The sequence below is a fragment of the Bombina bombina genome, chromosome 5 (genome assembly GCF_027579735.1).
Source record: "Bombina bombina isolate aBomBom1 chromosome 5, aBomBom1.pri, whole genome shotgun sequence".
Lineage (NCBI taxonomy): Eukaryota > Metazoa > Chordata > Amphibia > Anura > Bombinatoridae > Bombina > Bombina bombina.
In genome coordinates, this window is record NC_069503.1 from 124226696 (window position 1) to 124250209 (window position 23514).

The 23514-nt window shown below is 39.3% G+C and overlaps 1 protein-coding gene across 5 annotated transcripts in view; it reads left to right on the plus strand.

Annotated features, from left to right (window-relative positions):
* LOC128660066 (zinc finger BED domain-containing protein 6) overlaps nt 1–17703 on the plus strand; it is a 45558-nt gene extending 27855 nt beyond the window's left edge. For 4 of the 5 annotated variants that reach the window (XM_053713666.1, XM_053713667.1, XM_053713669.1 and 1 more), the window contains exon 2: nt 13834–17703. In XM_053713666.1, coding sequence (XP_053569641.1) covers nt 14298–17594 — 3297 coding nt within the window. In that variant the 5' untranslated portion in view covers nt 13834–14297 and the 3' untranslated portion in view covers nt 17595–17703. Of the gene's footprint in view, nt 1–2390; nt 2490–13833 lie in introns of those variants that run through there. The other variant, XM_053713668.1, reaches the window with a different exon arrangement.
* The last annotated feature ends 5811 nt before the right edge of the window (nt 17704–23514 follow it).

Sequence of the window (23514 nt, forward strand, 5' to 3'; positions counted from 1 at the left end):
GGTTGTTTTCTCCGTGTCTTTTCTCCTTGGTGGAAGAATACGGTAGTCTGTTCCCTTTCTCTAGTAAGGGGTGTGTTGTTTGGAGACCGACTGCTGGGCGACGGTGTCTCCTGGAGGCTGGTTGACTCAGTCGAGTCTAGTTTCCTGCGGTCTCTAGCATGGCTTGTGGACTATCTGCGGGTCAGTGTCCTTGGGCCTTTTCCTTTTTTTCAAAGTTGTTCTCGGCTTCGGACGAAGCAGGATTTTGTGGGTAGGGTTTTTTTAGGCCTGGTGCCCTCAGAATTGGCTGCCTTTTGTACCCTCCCGTTTAAGCATTCAGTGTCCTCTATAGCTTGGGTATTGTTTTCCCAAAAGAAATGAATGCAGCTGTGGACTCTTTTCATTTTTGAAGAAAAACATAAATTATGCTTACCTGATAATTTTCTTCAGATGGAAAGAGTCCACAGCTACCCGCCCATGTTTTTATGTGGGGCGGCCGTAATTTTTGTTCTTCTGGCACCTTTTCACCCTGATATTTCTTCTACTGTTCCTTGGCAGAATGACTGGGGGATGAGTGAAGTGGGAGTAGTATTTAAGCCTTTGGCTGGGGTGTCTTTGCCTCCTCCTGGTGGCCAGGTTCTGAATTCCCAAAAGTAATGAATGCAGCTGTGGACTCTTTCCATTTGAAGAAAAGAAAATTATCAGGTAAGCATAATTCATGTTTTTACAGTGCTTGCTCCATCATTACAGGAGTAAGCATCTTTATTCCGATGGCTCATATAATTCTACAGATAATTGTATGTAGTTGCACCTGATGTAAGGAACATGGTGGGTTATCATAGCCAGTATAGTAGGATTGTGATAAAAAATTCAGGTAACTGTAAAGAAAGAAAAAAAAAAATCACCCCACATAAGAGTAAGAAGAATAAATAAGTTGGTAAATGTTGATGTTATGGAATTTCAGTTCAACCCTTGGAGTCTTGTATAACTTGAGGAGTTATAGAAGAATACTCTTATGCCCTCATATAATATTTTAATTACCACTGGTACGTAGCTCATAAGCTTGATAAACCCTTTCACTAGCGACATGTAGAAAATGTCCTGACCGTGTTCCTTGGAAGAAGAGAAACATCCACACCTCTCCCCTTCACACCTCATCATCACTTCTACCTGGCTTCTGTTTTTCTCTCTGTGGCATCCAGGCCCTCCCCAGTCTTTGTTCCAGAACCCCACATAACTTACATGTAGCTCCTTGTGTTCCTATTCCCCTCCACAATACAGGCTCTCCATCAGAACCATTCACAATGGTCATTATATAGTATAATGTGTATATATAACTAAAACCCCTTGATTGCCCAGGTTTCTGGTTAACTAAGAGGTTAAATGATTGTTATATTTGTAGGCATTCTGATGAACTGAGCAATGTGTTCTCCATAGGAATCAGTTACAGGACTTTAGCTTAGAAAAAAAACATGTGACTAATCGGAAGAGCAAATTAAATTATTTAAAGGATTCCAAAAGTTTACTTTTTTAAGCGGTATTAGATAATCAGATTCGTAGCACCAAAGTTACTATTTCAGCACTTACCTACTTATACACGAAAACGAAGTCTCCAACACTAATAAAATTATATTTTATATTGCGATTCTGATGTCACCGAAGCCAAACCCCCTATTATGGGCCTTTCACTACCCAAACGAATGTCCAATCACAATATATTTTCACGCATATCATTATAATCCCATTTCGTCACTGTGCGCATGCGCACTGCATTGCGGTAACTATGTCCAATCACGATATATTTAAACGCATAACATTATATGCCCATTTCGTCACTGTGCGCATGCGCACTGCATTTCAGTAACCTGCGCGAATGCGCAGAATGTACCTTTGAGACTGCACTTGATGTATAGAAGGAGAGTGACTTATCATATGACGATTTCATAAGATCACGCATGCGCATTACAGATGAATACCGACATTTTGATAACTCAGGTTATCGTAGCTGATTCGTGTCTGCTAAAGAAACTGAGAGCAGTGGGTTTGGAAAACAATAAAATTTTACAGAAGCATATCTCAATAACGGTAATAATATGACACAGTAAGTGCTTTACATATATAATTGTTAAATATGAATATATCGATTAAAGAAGAGTTTTATTCTGCCTTTAGTGTCCCTTTAATTATTATTTCTTTCAATTTTACTTCTTAGCTCTACTTCTTTCTCTTGGTGCCCATTGATAAAACTTAATTTCTTTCCATGAGATCATACTGTGGTAGGCATAGTATCTGCCTGTAGACCAAGAAAATTAGGTTTCATTTTTACATGTTCCTTTTAAGGGACATTAAACTACTGGGCACAACTACCCTAGAATGGTAAGTACTTACTATGCTTTCTCTCTTGTTGCTGCAGATCTCTTTTAAGCTGTATTCCTATTTTAACCCCTGAAATGTTGTCAGATGGTGAAGCTCCACCTCTTCATACTGGGGGCTGCTGTCTTGGAGCACAGGTATTCTCACATACTGTGACAGAAGCTTTGCTCATTTACATATCATTGAGGGTTGCCAACTTTTTGACAACTGTATACTGTGCTTTAAGTTAAGGTGCATGATGTAAAGTAGGAGTTATACATTTTTGCAGTGGCTGAATTGCTTGGTATATTATTGTTGAGTGCTTTTTTAAATATATTTCTTTCTAATGACACAATGAGTCCACGGATCATCTAATTACTATTGGGAATATCACTCCTGCCCAGCAGGAGGCGGCAAAGAGAACCACAACAAAGCTGTTAAATATCACCTCCCTTCCCTCCAACCCCAGTCATTCTCTTTGCCTACGTTAGAGCAAGGAAGTGACTAATGTGGAACCACCTATTCCTTTCTGTTCCTCATGTATTGAGAGAACTTTAAATTATAAGGATAGACTTTTCTAAACCAACATTGTCTAAGGCGGATGCTGTTCAGGAGTCTAACGACAATGTTCAATATATACCGCAGCTTTCTCAAGTCTCTGACAGGAAAGCGCATAATAAATTTTAAAACCAAACTGCGCTTTTAGGATGTCCTCTGCGGTCTCTGATGCGTTGTCTGCTTTTCCCATGCTGCAGGGAAAGCGCAAGAAGAAAAGTAAGCATTCAGTAAGTGAGGTTACTGACGCAGTTGTTGCCATTTCGAATGCCCCCTCCCAGAAGCCTGAGGAGGAGGATATTTCGGTAGCATCTGAAGGTGAAATCTCAGACTCAGACAGTGTAATTCCTCCTACTGATATTGAAGTTGTATCCTTCAGGTTTAAGCTAGAACACCTCAGTTTCTTACTCAAGGAGGTTTTAGCTACACTGGATGACAGCGACACCATGGTGGTTGTCAATCCTAAAAAATCCAGTAAGCTAAATAAATATTTTGATGTACCTTCCATGGTGGAAGTTTTTCCTGTACCAGATCGTGCTACTGAGATTATTGCTAAGGAATGGGAGGGACCCGGGTATCCCTTTTTTCTCATCCCCTGTATTTAAAAAGATGTTTCCTATAGCAGATTCTATCAAGGAATCTTGGCACACGGTACCCAAAGTGGAAGGGGCAATTTCCACGCTAGCCAAGAGAACTACTATTCCTATAGAGGATAGTTGTTCCTTTAAGGATCTTATGGATAAGAAGTTAGAGGGGTTACTCAAGAAGATGTATGTACACCAGGATTTACAATGGCAACCCGCGGTTTGTATTGCTACTGTCACTAGTGCGGCAGCATACTGGTTTGATGCATTGTCTGAATCTATTTGGACAGACACTCCCCTTGAAGAAATCCAGGATAGGATAAAGGCCCTTAAGTTGGCCAACTCCTTTATCACGGATGCTTCCCTTCAGGTTATTAAGCTGGGAACTAAGATTTCTGGTTTTGCTGTACTGGCCCACAGAGCTTTATGGTTAAAATCTTGGTCTGTGTCATCTAAGTCTAAACTTTTGGCTATTCCTTACAAAGGAAAGACTTTGTTTGGGCCGGGATTGACGGAAATAATTTCTGACATCACAGGAGGAAAGGGACATTTTCTCCCTCAGGATAAGAGAAATAAACAAAAGGGACGTCAGAGTAATTTTCGTTCCTTTCGAAATTTCAAGCGAAATCCTTCCACTTCCTCCTCCAAGCAAGAGCAGTCCAAGCCTTCCTGGAGACCCAATCAGTCTTGGAACAAGGGAAAACAATCCACTAGGCCTGCTATTGAATCAAAAGCAGCATGAAGGGTCTGCCCTCAACCCGGGACCAGATCTTGTGGGGGGCAGACTTTCATTCTTCGCTCAGGCTTGGTTTTGAGATGTTCAGGATCCCTGGGCGGTGGATATCATATCCCAGGGATACAAGCTAGAGTTTAAGACCTTTCCTCCCAGGGGCAGGTTTCTGCTTTCAAGATTATCTGTAGACCAGACAAAAAGAGAGGCGTTCTTACACTGTGTTCGGGACCTCTCCGACCTGGGAGTGATAGTTCCTGTTCCAATGCAGGAACGGGTCTGGGTGTCACGCTCAGCTGCTGGGAAGCTCTGCAGTCCTCTCTGTGTGCTTGATTGACAGGTGTCTGAGCCACCCCTTCCTGATGATGTCACAACCAGGCTTTTTATTCTGGCTTCCTGTTTCTCCAGTGTCCGTTTGTTTGTTAACTTTGAGGCTTCTGTTAGGATTTCGCTGAGGAATCTCTCTAACTGCTGCTTTTCTGTTGCCAATCTCTTCAAGGACTTACTATGCAGGATTAACCTTCAACCTCCTGAATACCTGTCTCCAAACAATGCAAGTACTGTTTGTTTTGTGAAACTTTCAAACTTCATGTTTACCTGCTGCAAACCCTGCATATTCAGACTACTCTGTGTAGTGCAAACTATTCAAATACTGTTATTTCTGTGAATCCTTCAATCTGCATGTTTACCTGTTTCCAAACTCTGCAAATACTATTATTCAGTGTAAACCTTCAAACTGCTGGATATCCTGTTGCCAATCTCCACAAGTACTGATTATCTGTGTTAACCTTCAAGCTACCAGCTTACCTGTTGCTATCACTGCAAGTTCTGACAACACAGTGTTAACCTTCAAACTACCTGATTACATGTTATTAATTCTGCAAGTTCTGACTACACAGTGTTTACCATCAAACTGCCTGATTACCTGTTGCATACTCTGCAAAGACTGTCTACACAGTGTTAACTCTCAAACTGCCTGATTACCTGTTGCATACTCTGCAAAGACTGTCTACTCAGTGTTAACCTTCAGACTGCCTGATAACAAATGACCTACTCCTGCATTATTAACTGTTTCCTGTTTTACCCTTCTTCTGCCTGAGTATAAGTGACTATCCCTGCTCTCCTGATTCTGTGGAAGGCATTTCCTGAAACCAGTTCCTTATTCAGAAGTCTATCTGGCTGATATGAATTACTTTGGCACAGGCTAACCCTGCTCCATATCGTGAGTACTTTGTTTTTTGGAGGTTGTCGTGGGGTCACGTCCTGGATTAAACTCAGAGTGCAAGGGTGTTGTTTAAGTTCGCCCTTGCATTTGGGTCTACTTCTGGATATTTCCTAACCTGACACTGGGGTTCTATTCCAATCTGCTTGTGGTTCCCAAAAAGGAGGGAACCTTCAGACTGATTTTAGATCTCAAGTGTCTATAAACAAATTCCTCAGAGTGCCGTCCTTCAAGATGGAAACTATTCGTTGTATTCTTCCTTTGGTCCAAGAGGGTCAATTTATGACAACGGTGGATTTAAAAGACGCGTACCTGCATGTTCCCATACACAGGGACCATCACAAGTTTCTAAGGTTTGCATTTCTATACAAACACTTCCAGTTTGTGGCTCTTCCATTTGGTCTTGCCACAGCTGCCACAATTTTCTCAAAGGTTCTGGGATCCCTTCTAGCGGTGCTCCGATTGCGGGGCATTGTAGTGTCACCTTATCTGGACGACATTCTAGTTCAGGTGCCTTCCTTTCAACAAGCAAGATCTCACACGGAAATGCTGTTATCTTTCCTGCAGTCTCATGGATGGAAGGTGAATTTGGAAAAGAGTTCCTTAGTTCCAAATACAAGGGTAATTTTCTTGGGAACCATAATAGATTCCTTATCAATGAAGAATTTTCTGACAGAAGTCAGGAAATCAAAAATTTTTGATTCTTGCCTAGCACATCAGTCCTCTCCTCGGCCATCAGTGGCTCAGTGCATGGAGGAAATCGGGCTGATGGTAGCGGCAATGGTCATCATCCCATTCGCCCGTTTTCACCTCAGACCTCTGCAGTTAAGCATGCTCAGACAGTGGAACGGAGATTATGCGGATCTGTCTCCGCGATTACAGCTGGAGCAGGAGACGAGGGATTCTCTACTTTGGTGGTTGTCTCTGGATCATCTCTCCCAGAAAACCTGCTTTCGCAGACCCTCTTGGGTGATTGTGACAACAGATGCCAGCTTGCTGGGATGGGGAGCAGTCTGGGGGCTCTCTAAAGGCTCAGAGAACATGGACTCGGTCGGAGTCTGTTCTACCCATAAACATTCTGGAACTGAGAGCAATCTTCAATGCTCTCCTGGCCTGGCCTCAGCTTTGGCCCGGTTCAGCAGGTTCCAGTCGGACAATATAACCTCAGTTGCTTACATCAACCATCAGGGAGGAACTCAGAGTTCCTTGGCCATGACAGAGGTAGCCAAGATCATTCAGTGGGCAGAGACCCACAATTGCTGTCTGTCGGCGATCCACATTCCTGGAGTGGACAACTGGGAGGCGGACTTCCTGAGCAGGCAGACCTTTCACCCGGGGGAGTGGGAGCTCCATCCGGAAGTGTTTTCCAGCCTGATTCTCAAATGGGGTGAGCTGGAATTGGATCTCATGGCATCTCGGCAGAATGCCAAGCTCCCGAGGTATGGGTCGAGGTCAAGGGACCCTCAGGCTGTACTGATGCTCTGACGGTACCTTGGAATTTCAGTCTTGCATACCTATTTCCTCCGTTCTCTCTTTTACCTCGGGTCATTGCTCGAATCAAGCAGGAAAGGGCATCGGTGATCCTCATTGCACTGGCGTGGCCTCACAGGATTTGGTATGCAGACCTGGTGGACATGTCATCTCTTCCACCTTGGAGACTTCCGTTGAGGAAGGACCTTCTACTTCAAGGGCCCTTCCTTCATCCAAATTTAGTTTCTCTGAAGCTGACTGCTTGGAGATTGAACGCTTAATTTTATCCAAGCATGGATTTTCGGACTCGGTCATTAAGACCATGATTCAGGCTCGTAAACCTGTGACTAGAAATATTTACCATAAGATATGGCGTAAATATCTATATTGGTGTGAATCCAAAGGCTACTCTTGGAGTAGAGTTAGGATTCCTAGAATTCTGTCCTTTCTCCAAGAAGGTTTGGAGAAGGGTTTATCGGCAAGTTCCCTAAAGGGTCAAATATCTGCCTTGTCTATTTTGTTACATAAGCGCCTGGCGGACGTCCCAGACGTGCAATAGTTTTGTCAGGCCTTGGTCAGGATCAGGCCTGTGTTCAAACCAGTTACTGCTCCCTGGAGTCTTAATTTAGTTCTTAAGGTTCTTCAAGGGGCTCCGTTTTTGAGCCTATGCATTCCTTAGATATTAAGTTGTTATCTTGGAAAGTTTTGTTTCTTGTTGCTATTTCATCTGCTCGTAATTTGTCAGAGCTCTCGGCATTACAGTATGAGTCCCCTTACCTTATTTTTCATTCAGAGAAGGTGGTTTTACGTACTAAATTAGCGTTTCTCACTAAAGTAGTTTTAGACCGGAACATTAATCAGGAGATTGTTGTTCCTTCCTTGTGTCCTAATCCTTCTTCTCAGAAGCAACGGCTTCTACACGATCTGGATGTGGTACATGCACTAAAATTCTATTTACAGGCGATTAAAGATTTTCGTCAGTCTTCTGATCTGTTTGTGGTATTATCTGGGAAACGTAAGGGACAGAAAGCTACGACTACTTCTCTTTCTTTTTGGCTGAAGTATCATTCGCTTTGCCTATGAAACTGCTGGACAGCAGCCTCCTGCTGTTTCCTCTTCCACAGAATGTTCATTTTTTGAATGCCCAGGAACAGATTTGCAAGGCTTCAACTTGGTCCTCTCTTCACTCTTTTTCCAAATTCTATAAATTTGACACTTTTGCCTCGGCTGAGGCCACTTTTGGGAGAAAGGTTCTTCAAGCAGTGGTGCCTTCATTTTAGGTTCCCAGTCTTATCCCTCCCTTATCATCTGTGTACTCTAGCTTGGGTATTGATTCCCAATAGTAAGTAGATGATCCGTGGACTCATTGTGTCATTAGAAAGAAAACAAAATTTGTGCTTACCTGATAAATGTATTTATTTCTTGACACGATCAGTCCACGGCCCGCCCTGTCTTTAGACAGGTTGTTGGTATGTTATAAACCCCAGACACCTCTGCACCTTGTTGCTTCCTTTTTCTCCTTTATTTTGGTCGAATGACTGGGGTTGGAGGGAAGGGAGGTGATATTTAACATCTTTGTTGTGGTGCTCTTTGCCGCCTCCTGCTGGGCAGGAGTGATATTCCCAATAGTAATTAGATGATCCGTGGACTCATCATGTCAAGAAATAAATACATTTATCAGGTAAGCTTAAATTATTTTGTTTTTGTGTAACTGTAAAATTGTGTATAATATGCAGAAATGTGAAGCTCACATGATGTACGATGCACACTAACTCCTAGCAAATGGCAATATTACTGATCTGTGAGTGTGCACTGCTTCTGTCACAAGCTGTGAGAATACTTAAAGGGACTTTAAACACTTGTCATTAGGTTGTTTTTTTTTTTATTCATAATGTTTCTTTTGTTTTTTTTTAAATGTAATTTGCTATTTATTTTTATTATGTTTACTTTTTTTTCTTTTTTTACATTTATTTCACTTTCTGACCGCTCCGTGCAGACATGGCAGAAAGTTATGTGTAGACAAACCTCCCAGAAGTCTCTGCTTTGCTGTGAGCGCGCACGTCTGTAGAGTTGTAGACAGCACACTGAGCACAGCATGACTAAATCTACAGCGATTATCTTAGTGTTTTTCCCTAAATAGTATCTTTTGAACTGGCCTCATCTGTAAGCTAATAATTCATTATCATTTTTTAAAAACAAAATGTATTTACCCTATTTTTTAATCTTACTTGTAGTGCGAGTGAAAGAGGGACCGCCCAACACACTGCTCAGGGAGACAGCTGCTGTCTCATAAATATTACCCCTCTGTTTTTTCTATCCAAGCTCCCGGAGTCCCGCTCAGTTTATTGCACATCTTATACAGCTCACGCTCTCTGTGCATCTCAGGTTATGTGACATTATAAATTGATGTACATAGAACAGAGCACTGTGGCTGACCTCTACATACTCGTAACACAAAACAAATAAAGCATCCCCTTCCCTACACTATCTTTTAGGATCTTTGGAATGCCTGCTAAATAGACAAACCACTGATGCAGTCAGATAACCTGAGATGCACAGAGAGCGTGAGCTGTATAAGATGTGCAATAAACTGAGCGGGACTCCGGGAGCTTGGATAGAAAAAACAGAGGGGTAATATTTATGAGACAGCAGCTGTCTCCCTGAGCAGTGTGTTGGGCGGTCCCTCTTTCACTCGCACTACAAGTAAGATTAAAAAATAGGGTAAATACATTTTGTTTTTAAAAAATGATAATGAATTATTAGCTTACAGATGAGGCCAGTTCAAAAGATACTATTTAGGGAAAAACACTAAGATAATCGCTGTAGATTTAGTCATGCTGTGCTCAGTGTGCTGTCTACAACTCTACAGACGTGCGCGCTCACAGCAAAGCAGAGACTTCTGGGAGGTTTGTCTACACATAACTTTCTGCCATGTCTGCACGGAGCGGTCAGAAAGTGAAATAAATGTAAAAAAAGTAAACATATAATAAAAATAAATAGCAAATTGCATTTAAAAAAACAAAAGAAACATTATGAATAAAAAAAACAAAATAACCTAATGGCAACTGTTTAAAGTCCCTTTACTTGGTATGCGCATGCAAGTGAAGAAGGGAGTGTGCATTGAGTATCGCATAGAACGTGCGTTACAACATGTCAGCCAGCACTGCATTCAGTAGGCGGTGGTTTAGGGGTATTATTGAAAATAAAAAAAAAATGTGCAGATGCTAAATAAAGAAATAAAGAAAGAAATAATATATAAAACAAAGCAAAATAGATTAAAAAAAATTATAATTACATTAAAACAGATGGTGTTTAGGGTCCCTTTAAAATCCAAGATGGTGGTGCCCAGTATAAAGAGGTGGAGCTTCAGTATTAAAACAGGAGAACTGATTTGAAAAAAAAAATCAATACCATGGTGCGTAGTTACTATTCTTTTGTGGTTGTGCCCAGTAGTTTAATGTCCCTTTTAAGTAGTATTAGGAAATAAGGATATTTAGGTGGCCAGCAACAAAGTTGCAGGACAACCTATTGGTATTATCAGGATTATTATTATTATTCTGCCAAACTTATTCTATTGCCCATAACTCTTGAACTGCTAATGCAAAGCTCTTGAAATCAGGTATGCTAGTACAGCCTATTGCTCTGCTACATCTCATGCAACATTGAACTCATAGGTCATAAGGTTAGGCAGCCATATTGCTTTTTGAGACAAATTTTATCTCTGGAACCGATTATGTTACAACTTTAAAACTTGCTGTGCTCAGTGCTGCTATGAACTAGATTTGTCATTGCTCAACAGAAGTGCCTTGGTCACATGATGTAACAGCCATCTTGCATTTTGCGAAAATCTTTAAACATCTTCTCTTAAACCGCTTAGTGCACAATTTTGCACATATGCTCCTTGCAAGGTCCTCTACCAAGTTTGTTCAAATTGCAATTTTTCCATAATCAACATGGCTGCTGTGAGACATTAAAACTTTTATCGGCATTTAATCGCGTAAATTTGCACTTTATGCATTTAGTTTTAATTACAATATTTAACAATATTACAGTGTAATAGACACATGATTACACATAGTCATACCCTCAAAGACAAGACGATATTGCAGTTAAAATTCACTGCGCAGTCGCCTTCGTGAAATAAAACATTTACAAATTTTCATGAAACTTCTGCAAATTGTAGAGGTCTATGGTGAGCATTAGTGTGTGCAATATGAAAGTCATATATTACACAGTATGGCGGCCATTTTGTTTCGTATGCACTGTTTTTAGAAACTACAAAAATCTTCTCTGAAACCGCTTATGAGACCGACATGAAACTTGGTTTATAGAGTTATCTTATCTTATGACCAATATTCAGATTTGTTCAAGAGAAGTCATTTGGTCATGTGGTTTGGCAGCCATTTTGAATTGTTCAAAATCGCTTAAAGGGACACTGTACCCAAATATTTAATTTCGTGATTCAGATTGAGCATGAAATTTTATGCAAATTTCGAATTTACTCCTATTATCAAATTTTCTTCATTCTCTTGGTATCTTTATTTGAAATGCAAGAATGTAAGTTTAGATGCCGGACCATTTTTGGTGAACAACCTGGGTTGTCCTTGCTGATTGGTGGATAAATTCATCCACCAATAAAAAAAAAGTGCTGTCCAGAGTACTGAAACCAAAAAAAGCTTAGATGCCTTCTTTTTCAAATAATGATAGCAAGAAAACGAAGAAAAATTGATAATATGAGTAAATTAGAACGTTGCTTAAAATTGCATGATCTTTCTGAATTACAAATGAACAAATTTGGGTTCAGTGTCCCTTTAACAATATTTTTAAATTAATAATAAAACAAAAACCGTTTGGCAAAAATGCTTTATTTTTGCCATGTTTATTGACATCTATGGTTAGCATCATTGTGCTTAATATGGAGGCTGTATATCTTAGGATAGGGCAGCTATCTTGGTTTACGCGAAAATATTGAAAACCTATTTTCTCTGCAACCGTTAATGTAAGAACTGTTAAATTTGCTGTATAATCTTATATGGTCACCTAGATCAACAATTGCTCAAAAGGAGAGAATCCGTCACCTGATGCGGCAGCAATATCGATTTCATGTTTATCGTAATTATTTATAATTCAATACTGCCTCTTTTTATTAAATTGCTCACAAAACACAAATTACTCTTGAAATCATGTATGCTGGTATAGCCTATTGCAATGCTACATCTCATGCAAGATTGAACTTGTAGGTCATATGGTTAGGCAGCCATTTTGTTTTTTGCGACAAATTTCGAGAAACGCTTAAAAACGCTAAAAAATCTCTTAAAAATCTTCAGCTATGGAACTGCTTATGTTACAACATTGAAACTTGCTGTGCTCAGTGCTGCTATGACCTAGAAATTAGCACTGCGCAGTCACCTTCGTAAAATAAAACATTTGCAAATTTTCATGAAACTAATGCAAATTGTAGAGGTCTATAGTGAGCATTAGTATGTGCAATTTAAAAGCCATTTTGTTTCGTATGCACTGTTTTTAAAAACTACAAAAATGTTCTTCTCTGAAACCGCTTATGGGACTGACTTGAAATGTTGTTTATAGAGTTTTTTTATGACTAACATTCAGATTTGTTTAAGAGAAGTTTATAGGTCATGTGGTTTGGCAGCCATTTTGAATTGTTAAAAAATGCTTAACAATATTTTTTAATTAATCATAAAACAAAAACCGTTTTACAAAAATGCTTTATATTTGCCATGACTATTGACATCTATGGTGAGAACTTTTGTGCATAATATGGAGGCTCTATATCATATGATCTGGCAGCTGCTTTGTTTTACGAGAAAATTTTGAAAATCTATTTTCTCTGCAACCGGTTATGTTAGAACTGTGAAACTTGCTGTATAACCTTATATTGTGACCTAGAGTCACAGTTGTTCATGTTGAAGGAATTAGTCACAAGCTGTGGCAGCCATATTGGTTTATACGAATATTTTGAAAATGTGTTTTCTTTCCAACCGCTTATGTTAAAGCTGTGAAATTTGCTGTATAACCATATATTTCCACCTAGAGTTACATATGTTCATGTTGAAAGTATAGGTCATATGGTGTGGCAGCCATTTTAAAAAACGCAAAAATTTCGTTTTTTTTTTTTCTTTTTGAAATGCTTATGTTAGAACTGTAAAAACTTGTTGTATAGCTTTATATTGTGACGTAGCTACTTTTATGCCATTGCAATAGTGATTCCCTTGTCCACCTCTAATGCTGCTTGCAGCTATATTTTTAATTGTATTTTCTACAATTCTACTGATTAGTTTACATAGAAATTTCATTTGATCTCAGTGTTCTAAGAATACTAAATTGTAAGGCAACATATAAATACTGGAAGGCCAATAACACAATTATAAATTTATTTACTGATGTTGGGTACTGACTTGTCCTGTGAGATTTCTGTAATTTTTTTTCTATAAAACATAGAGACGCATAACATTTGATGGCTGATAAGAACCAAAAGATAATCTGCCCATATTTCTTCTAATGTGTACCATACATCCTTAATTGGGAGACTAATCCCATGTTTTATACAATCTTTCTGTAAAGAAGAATTTCCACAAATTACTGCTCAACCTTCTATGGTACAAATTGTTTTTCTACTACTCAACCTTTTTATGGTCTTTGTTCTGGAGGTAATTTTTTGTGTGAAAAAAAATATATTTTTTTCAACACCTTTTTATCCTGCATACTATAAAGTAACAGAAATCTCACAGGAGGTGACAATCCAGTGTCCGGTGCTTTAACAGTTACATTAATTTAGAAAGGCTCAGAAAAATATCAAGGAAATAAGATTGTATTGGTACCTTGTCACACTTTTTGTGCTCCTTTTTGACTATTTATTTTTGTTTATAGGAATCAAATATACTGTTCTGTTGTAACCTATTTGACTCTTCTAATTACAGGTGTTTTCATCGTCAATACTAAAGTAAAATAAGCAACCAGAGAAAAGGAATCTACGTCTTATACACCCTACCATGGATATAAGGGTTCATATGAATACATCCTTTCCAGTGCTTTGTATCCACAACCTGTTGGGACATTTATGATTCTCCAATATAATAGAGTACACCAAGATCCTCAACAAACAAAGCCCAATTGCTGCTCAATTATCTGATTTTGTTTCTCTTTCTGTTTTATTTTTATTCACCCCCAGTATACTAGTGCCATTTATTTAGAAATCTTACATATAATTATTAAAAAAGGTGTCTGGATAGTTTTACAGTATTATTCTTACCACATTGTTGGTATATTTATTAAATTGGATTCAAACAAAAATGTCACATTGCTTAAGCAAGGCTGATCAAGAATTGTCTGACAGATAAATACATACAGTCTATGTATACAGTGCATGTATATGCTTTAAAGTATGGAAGGAGACATGCCGCAAGAAAGAAGAGGAGATGCTGCCACAGACTGTGACACTAGTATCAATTCCTCCCTTCCTCAGTCAGGATCTAGTATGGACGATGTGGATATTGTAGACACTCAGTATTCAATGCAAAGCGTGCCTGAAGCAAACAGTGCCCAAACATCAGTGACACCAACTGACTGTGTTCCAGAAATTGAAATCAAACTGGAATCAAGTGACGAGGAGGAGGGTGGTGGAGTAAAGTTACAAAGTTCCTGTTCTAAACAAAGTGAGAGTGTTAAAGCTCACCTTGACAGTGAAAACTCTAGAAGAGCACCCAATGATACGCACAGTCCTTCAATTTTCAGACCAGCCAGGAAGAGGAAAGTTACCTCAGAGGTCTGGCAGTTTTTTTATCGAGATGCCACAAACATCTGCAGAGCCATTTGCAGTCTCTGTAGAATGAGCGTTAGCCGGGGGAAATTGGGAGGAAACTTTGGAACCACTGCATTGAAGCGTCATTTAGAGAGCAAGCACCCAATAGAGTGGGGACAACGGAAATCTATGAGACTGCAGAGACCAGATGCTGTGGAAGAAGAAGAGGAGGAAACTTTTGAGGATGAGGAAGAGAAGGAAGAGCAATTTGAAAAAATTACAATTCAGGAAGCATCATATGACTCTCCAAGTACCTCTAGTACTCATATTACTATGGCAAAACCTTTAAAGGCTCCAAATTCTCTTAGAACATATGAGATTAGTGATTCCAGTGATGAAGAAGGGGATAAAGGCAGAGATGAAAAAGACTCTTTGGAATATGGGGAGGGAAGCAAAAGAAAGAGAATGATGCTTGCTCAGGACCAATGCAGGGAAACAGACTCTTTCTCCAGTTATACCATTGATTCTATTAATCCTCCTCTGGAACCTGTAGCACAACAGCAGCATTCCTCACAATTCAGTTTCCCTGACTATCATCTTATACCACCAGGTAGCAGAAAAAGGAAGTCTACATCTGCTGTTTGGCAGTTTTTCTATATTGATAGAACAAACATCTGCAGAGCTATCTGTACTCTTTGCAAAACCAGCGTAAGCCGAGGAAAAATAGGAGGACATTTTGGAACTTCAGCACTAATGCGCCACCTTGAGGGAAAGCACCCTGTAGAATGGGGAAGAGGCAAAATCAACAAACCAAAGAGTATCAATGTAGTAGAGGTGGAAGAGGATGAGGATGAGGAGGCAGATTATCAATTGGAACAGATTTATCCTCAGCCAGTGGTTCCTTTTCTAAATTTTAAATCGCCATGTTTTCCTCAATATTCTGATTTATCTCACAATGTCCCTTCTTCAGTTCCTGTAGTACCCTTACAATATAATACTAATGATAAAGAAGACGTTTTTAAGGAAATTGCCAACAATTGTGCAACTGTTACATTTGCCTCTTTACAAGATGAACATATGTCATCAATGAGAAATGATCTGAATGAAGATGGAAAGTATACCCCAAATCACCCAAAGGCGCAGTCATGGAACAGGAATATTGCAGAGCTCATGTGTGGGATGGGACTTTCCTACTCTTTCATTGCTTCAAAAGCTTTTCGTAAATTTATGGCAAGAGCAGACCCCCGATATTGTGTGCCGTCAAAATCCTTTCTCTCTGGTAAGGCAATTCCTCAACTGTATGAAGCAGTGTGTGAGAAAGTGGTATGTGAATTAAAAAGATCTGAAAACCCACACATCCACATAGCTACTCATATGTGGAGCAGTGATCTTACTATGGATTATTTGGCTCTGACTGCACATTGGGCAGTTTTAAATGCAGATTCTCAGCCTTCCAGTAAAAGGAAGTATGCAGTATTATTCATAAAACGATTCCCAAAAGACTATACCGAAGGCAATATCCAACAAGAACTCTTTCGGCAAGTGAATTTATGGCTTTCTCCTAATGCCTTGAATCCTGGATTTTTCATCTCTGGTGGAGACATGAATCTAGTACATGCTATTAAGGGTGCTAATTTTACATTTATACCATGCTTTGCGCATTCCTTAAATTCCCTTGTAGTGGACTTTCTGCAGAGCAATCGACATATAAACAATATGCTTGGGTTAGTTAGAAAGGTCTGTAGTCACTTTCTTCACTCTGCCAGGGCAAGACGAATCCTGAGTGAGCTTCAGTACCAATATAACTTGCCAAAGCATACTCTGAAACTTGAGACAGTGCCACATTGGACATCCACATATTATATGTTGCAAAGGCTTCTTGAACAGCAAAAAGCTGTCCAAGAGTACCTAGGAACACACAAGCTAGAAACCTCTGACATAGTTGTCACATCCGTTCATTGGAACCTTATAGCTTCTTTGGTAGATCTATTGCAACCATTTGAGATGGCTGCCCGTGAAGTTAATTCAAATGATTCTTCTTTGAGTCAAGTACTGCCAGAAGTTCGATACCTCCACATTTTCCTTAAGCAAATCAGAAGCCATTTTGAAAGTAAGGGAGATGCTAATGGAGTTGTTCTGGCTGATAGTTTTGCGTTAAAACTTTCAACAGACTATGGAATCAATGAAATGTTCCAGAGGGAAGAATATGTTCTATCAACCTTATTGGATCCACGTTTCAAAGGAAGAATTGAAGCAATTCTGCCACCTGGTTCTGACATTGATCATTGGAAACAAGTGCTTGTAAAGAAAGTTAAAGAAGTTATGTCTTCATCTTGCTCCTTATATTCACCCTCTGATATCTGCAAGATGCCAAACACAACTGGGCAATTCATGAGAGACTATGATTCAGAATCTGAGCTTCAAGGTTTCAAAAATTTTGACATGGAAGGAATGATGAGTACTGGACTTCAATGGAGAAGAAGTGTGACAGCCCCACCACTAATTCAGAAGGAGAAATCTTTGATTGAGCATTTAGAGAATGTTGGGCTTTTAGCGTCAAAGACCACTGGGGCTTCATTATCAACGGAGAGTCACTCTGCATGTGTTATGGTGGAAAAATATCTTCATGATAACAAAACTATTGGAGCTAAAGATGATCCTCTAGTCTACTGGGAGAAGAGGAAGTGGCTTTGGCCAGCCCTGACAAGACTTGCCTTTATGTATCTCACATGCCCACCTTCCAGTATTTCTGCAGAACGTGTCTTTAACTCTCCACGTGCATACATGAATAAGCATAAATTTATGGACATTATGGAAGGCATGGAACACATAGTATTTTTGAAGGTTAATTTAGAAAACTTCCCCAACTATACACCTCCACCTCTAATCTTCTCTTCAGACAATGAGACAGAGCAGAGTGATAGTGATGAATCCTTTTAAAACTTTTAAATTGCTTCAGTATTGGCTTCAGCTGAGCATTTTTGTAAGAGATAAATTGGAAAAAGTGAAGAAATTATGTCCTAAAAATAAAAATGATTATGTGAATTTATTAGATGTTTTACATATGCACAAATAATTCATTGTGAGTTTTCTTATTATTATTATTATTTTGAGAGGCTTTTATTTAGTCATAAATTTACTGTTAGCTCATCAATAATACTGTCACTGTGGAGTTAGACAATGTTAATTGGAAACATGGTCTTAAAATGGCTTTAATCATCAGAAACTATTTCCATCTCATTGTGTTTCGGTCAGTCATACCTTTTAATAAACAATCGTTACCTACATCTGTAGGTCACTATAATGATGCTGCTATGAAAAAATCTAGTTACAGCGGATTTCAGAGAAGCTACATTTTAACATCTTATTGAGACTTGCACCGCTATTTAGCAACATCACACTATTTATGCCATACTACATTACCATTTACTTTCTGTGATGTTTTAGAGTCCACAAATATAGGAGCCATTCACACATTTCATGGGACCCAGACAAGGGTAATGTGTATCAATAATCTGGCTCTCTCAAAATATATATATTTATAGTCCCAAATTCATGAAGTATTGAAGGTCAAAACCCTTTTCAAGTATATTACTGAACATCAATAGATTCCCCATACTATATAATTTGTTATGATAACATAAAATGGGGACATATCTTTTAATAAAATCGTATCGTGATTTCTCAATTTATTATTTTTTAGCCCACCAAAAACATCATCCGCTCAGACTTACTTTTCAGATAGACTATTCTTTTAATTCCTAACAGCTTGGATTGGGGATTGTGTTGATAACTTACAAATATATTTGGGGTAATCCACAAGGAAGTGATCAGATTTGGATATGTGTCAGTGAGGATGGAGGGTCAGTAATTGATGATGATGTGGGTATAAGTTTGGAAGGGGCTTAAATCCTCATTGACATTGATCAGCTAAATTGACAGATATCTAGAAGAGATGATATTTGGGTAATTATTGATATATTAGATAATCTAAAGTGGAACTATCTGGAAAACAGCTGATCTGAAAATGGTGATGTACAAAGCATTCCTTAAAGGATATGGTGATGATGGGCGATGGTATGTACACAAGGTATATTTGTCTTGTAAAGCTGATTATTTTTGCTAATCAAGAAGAATTCAAGAGAAGATCAGTAAGAGAAGGAGGATACAAATCCTGAGAACAGAGCTAATAAGTCTTACTTCTGGCTACTAACTTTTTAAATTATTTATAGATCGATAGAAAGATAGATATATAGCAATAGATCTATTTATAACAAGAGAGAAGCTCTTAACCAGGAACAAACCATGACTTAGTAGCTTATTTTTTAGCAAGTCACCACCTTGGAAAAATACATTTTAACCAATTTTGAGAGGAGAACTTTCCCAGAGTATACTGGTGAAATTCGAAAAATTAGAATATCGTGCAAAAGTTCATTTATTTCACTAATGCAACTTAAAAGGTGAAACTAATATATGAGATAGACTCATTACATGCAAAGCAAGATAATTCAAGCCGTGATTTGTCATAATTGTGATGATTATGACTTACAGCTCATGAAAACCCCAAATCCACAATCTCAGAAAATTAGAATATTACATGCAATCAATAAAAAAGGATTGTATATAGAACAATATCGGACCTCTGAAAAGTATAAGCATGCATACTGTATGTACTCAGTACTTGATTTGGGCCCCTTTTGCAGCAATTGCTGCCTCAATGTGGCGTGGTATGGAAGCTATCAGCCTGTGGCAGTGCTGAGGTGTTATGGAAGACCAGGATGCTTCAATAGCTGCCTTCAGCTCTTCTGCATTGTTCGGTCTCATGTCTCTCATCTTTCTCTTGGCAATGCCCCATAGATTCTTTATGGGGTTCAGGTCAGGCGAGTTTTTTTTTTTAAATATCTTTTATTGAATAAGATATAGGCATTACACATCAAAAAAAAGAAAATACTTGTAAATGAAATACCATCATACATCAAAAACAGAAAGCATGGGTACATTTGCCTGGATTAATGCCCAGGGTTCGACTGTATGATGTCCCAAGTGTGAAGCCAAATGGAACTGGCACAACTATACATTTTATCAACATATGGTAATATCCAAGACTGTATAGGATAAATGCTGAATAAAACAGAAATCTATTATTAGAAATGGGCCGCTGGCAAGAGTAACCCTGGAAAGAGTAGGGAGGCCTAAGGGTAGGGAAGAAGAGAGAGAGAGGGGAGAGAAAAAAGGGGGGAAGGAGGGGGGATAGGACCAAGCTATGGCAGCTATATCTCTCGTGTTTCAGTGGTTCTAAAGTTTGTCTATTAGTTTCCAAACTTCTTATTAAAGTTTATCTAGCTTTTCCCAAACTTCCCATATTTGTATGTGTAGAAGTGATTTGTTATGTTGAGTAAATATCGGGCCTTCCATGAGCTCTAAGTAGGTCATTATTTTAACTACGTCACCCCAGGTAGGAAGCGTCTTTTGTTTCCAAAGTCTGGCTATTGACAGCTTAGCTGTGGTAAGTAAGTATATGCTGAGGAACTCCATCTGAGCCGATGATGTTTTAATGTCTAAGTGGAATAAAACAGTTTGTGGGGAAGTCTCTAGGAGGGGGTTTAGTTTTATACATTTGTGAGAGATCTCATTCCAGAAGGGCTGTAGTGCCAGGCACTCCCACCATATCTGAGCCAGCGATCCCACCAATCCACATCCCCTCGAACACAGTGGGGAATTTAGGTGTGAAATTTTAAAGAGTCTAAGTGGTGTGAGATGCCACTGTGTGCAGACTTTAATGTATAATTCTAGCAGAGTAATGCCGTGGAGGGCCTGCCTAGTAAGTGCAGCTGCTCTGGACCACTCATCCTGCTCAGCATGAAAATGAAGGGTTCCCTCCCAGGCCATAATGTAACCTGAGTTGAGGAAAGTAGGGAAGTTCAGCAAATCCCTGTAAGAGATCGAAAGTGCTTGAGGAATCTTGACGCTATTAATCCATTTTTTTTCCCAGTTAGTGGGTTTACGTAATGGTCGACCTAGGAAACCCCACGATTTCAATAAACTGCGGAGTCTCCAGAATTCAAACCGCAAAATTTGCGGCGGGCTGTAAGTAGAGTAGAACTGTGTCGTAATGAAAAGGTCAGGCGAGTTTGCTGGCCAGTCCAGAATTCAAACCGCAAAATTTGCGGCGGGCTGTAAGTAGAGTAGAACTGTGTCGTAATGAAAAGGTCAGGCGAGTTTGCTGGCCAATCATCAAGCACAGTAATCCCAAGGTCATTGAACCAGGTTTTGGTGCTTTTGGCAGTGTGGGCAGGTGCCAAGTCCTGCTGGAAAATGAAGTCAGCATCCCCATAGAGCTTGTCTGCGGAAGGAAGCATAAAGTGCTCCAAAATCTCCTGGTAGACGGCTGCATTAACCCTGGACTTAATGAAGCACAGTGGACCAACACCAGCAGATGACATGGATCCCCAAATCAACACAGACTGTGGAAACTTCACACTGGACTTCAAGCATCTTGCAGTGTGTGCCTCTCCATTCTTCCCCCATACTCTGGATCCTTGGTTTCCAAATGAGATGCAAAATTTGCTCTCATCAGAAAAGAGGACTTTGAACCACTGAGCAACAGACCAGATCTGTTTTTCTTTAGCCCAGGTAAGACGCTTCTGACGTTGTTTGTTGTTCAGGAGTGGATTGAAAAGAGGAATACGACATTTGAAGCCCATGTCCAAGATCTGTCTGTGTGTGGTGGCTCTTGATGCACTGACTCCAGCCTCAGTCCACTCCTTGTGAAAGTCCCCAACACTTTTGAATGGCCTTTTCCTGACAATCCTCTCCAGGCTGCGGTCATCCCTGCTGCTTGTGCACCTTTTTCTTCCACACTTTTCCCTTCCACATAACTTTCTAATAATGTGCTTTGATACAGCACTTTGGGAACATCCAACTTCTTTTGCAATTACCTTTTCAGGCTTTCCCTCCTTATGGAGGGTGTCAATTATGGTTTTCTGCACAACTGTCAGGTCAGCAGTCTTTCCCATGATTGTGATTGCTACTGAACCAGACTGAGAGACCATTTAAAGGCTCAGGAACCCTTTACAGGTGTTACATGGCTTAATTAGCTGATTAGAGTGGGACACTTTGAGCCTAGAATATTGCACCTTTTCACAATATTCTAATTTTCTGAGATTGTGGATTTGGGGTTTTCATGAGCTGTAAGCCATAATCATCACAATTATGACAAATCACGGCTTGAACTATCTTGCTTTGCATGTAATGAGTCTATCTCATATATTAGTTTCACCTTTTAAGTTGCATTAGTGAAATAAATGAACTTTTGCACAATATTCAAATTTTTTGAGTTTCACCTGTATCAGTCTGATCCCTCCTAACAAGGACTGTCCAGACCTGAAAAACCAGGCCATTCTCTGAACAAAAGACAACTTCAGACAATTGTTTTGGCTTTCTGTATGCCTCTTCTGTGAAGTGTAGCCATATCCCTTTTAAGCACATTGTGCAAGAAGTGGTTTCAACTATGAAAATGATTGAACTGAAAACATTTCTCTGGGAATAAAATAGATTATCACTTGTGCTGTTAAAGAGAAAATCATATACAGGTAGCCCTCAGTTTACGCCGGGGTTAGGTTCTAGTAGGAATGGTTGTAAATAGAAACCGTTGTAAATTGAAACCCAGTTTATAATGTAAGTCAATGGGAAGTGAGGGAGAGAGGTTCCAGGCCCCTCTCAAAATTGTCATAAGTAACACCTAATACATTATTTTTAAAGCTTTTAAATGAAGACTTTAAATGCTAAACAGCATTATAAACCTAATAAAATAATCACACAACACAGACTTCACTTGCATTTTTCTGCAAACAGTTCTTTCTATGCATTTCAATCTGGACTGATTGATAGAGAGGAAGATCTTGTTCCTTTGAAATCTGCTCGATAGCTCAGGTCTGGTTAAACTGATTAATTTCAGCTTGCTTGGCTTTGCTGAAACACAAGCGGACAGTTCCACCTACTGGCTATTTTAATAAATGCACTGCTTCTCAATGCTTTTCAATAGCAGTCACATGACTGGAAAAAAGGTTGTTATTCTGAAACAGTGTAAATTGAACCGTTGTAAAACGAGGGCCACCTGTACATTGCTGTAAAACCAAGTGATAACAAGTATCTATGTAATATAACTATTTATGTAGCTGTGCTCACGTTCAAAAACCGTATTATCAATCCAGAGTACTATCTGTAATCCTCAACGTGTTAACTTGTTTTATCTACACTTAAAGTGAAGGTAAACTTTGATGAATGAAAGCCCGTAAATACTATTAAAAACAGGGGCAATTTAATTCATCAAAGTTTACAAAGCAGCCGTATTGATTAAAAACTTACCTCTCTTCTTTGCACAGCCAGAGCAGCTTCCCCCACATGGAGACCCTCTCTTCACATGTCAGCAATGACTAATCCAGCTTCCTCCAATCATGGCTTTCCCCCCAGGGTAGTCATTGCCTGAGGCCATGCCGTGATTGGAGGAAGCTGGATTAGTCATTGATGACGTGTGAAGAGAGGATCTCCAGGTGGGGGAAGCTGCTCTGGCTGTGAAAAAAAAATAAAGGTAAGTTTTTATCAAAACGGCTGCTTTCTAAACTTTGATGAGTGAAAGTGCCCCTGTTTTTAATAGTATTTTAAAAAAATGTCTTTCATTCATCAAAGTTTACCTTCACTTTAAAGTGTGAGCTAGTTGAACGCTTCCATGTATTAAAAAAAAATTAATAATAATGCAGCAAAAGAAAACGATATTTCACAGTATGTTAGAACATGGGAATAAACAGTAATTCACCCATCAGTACTCAGTATTTTAATTCTAAAGCTGCAGTGAACGTTA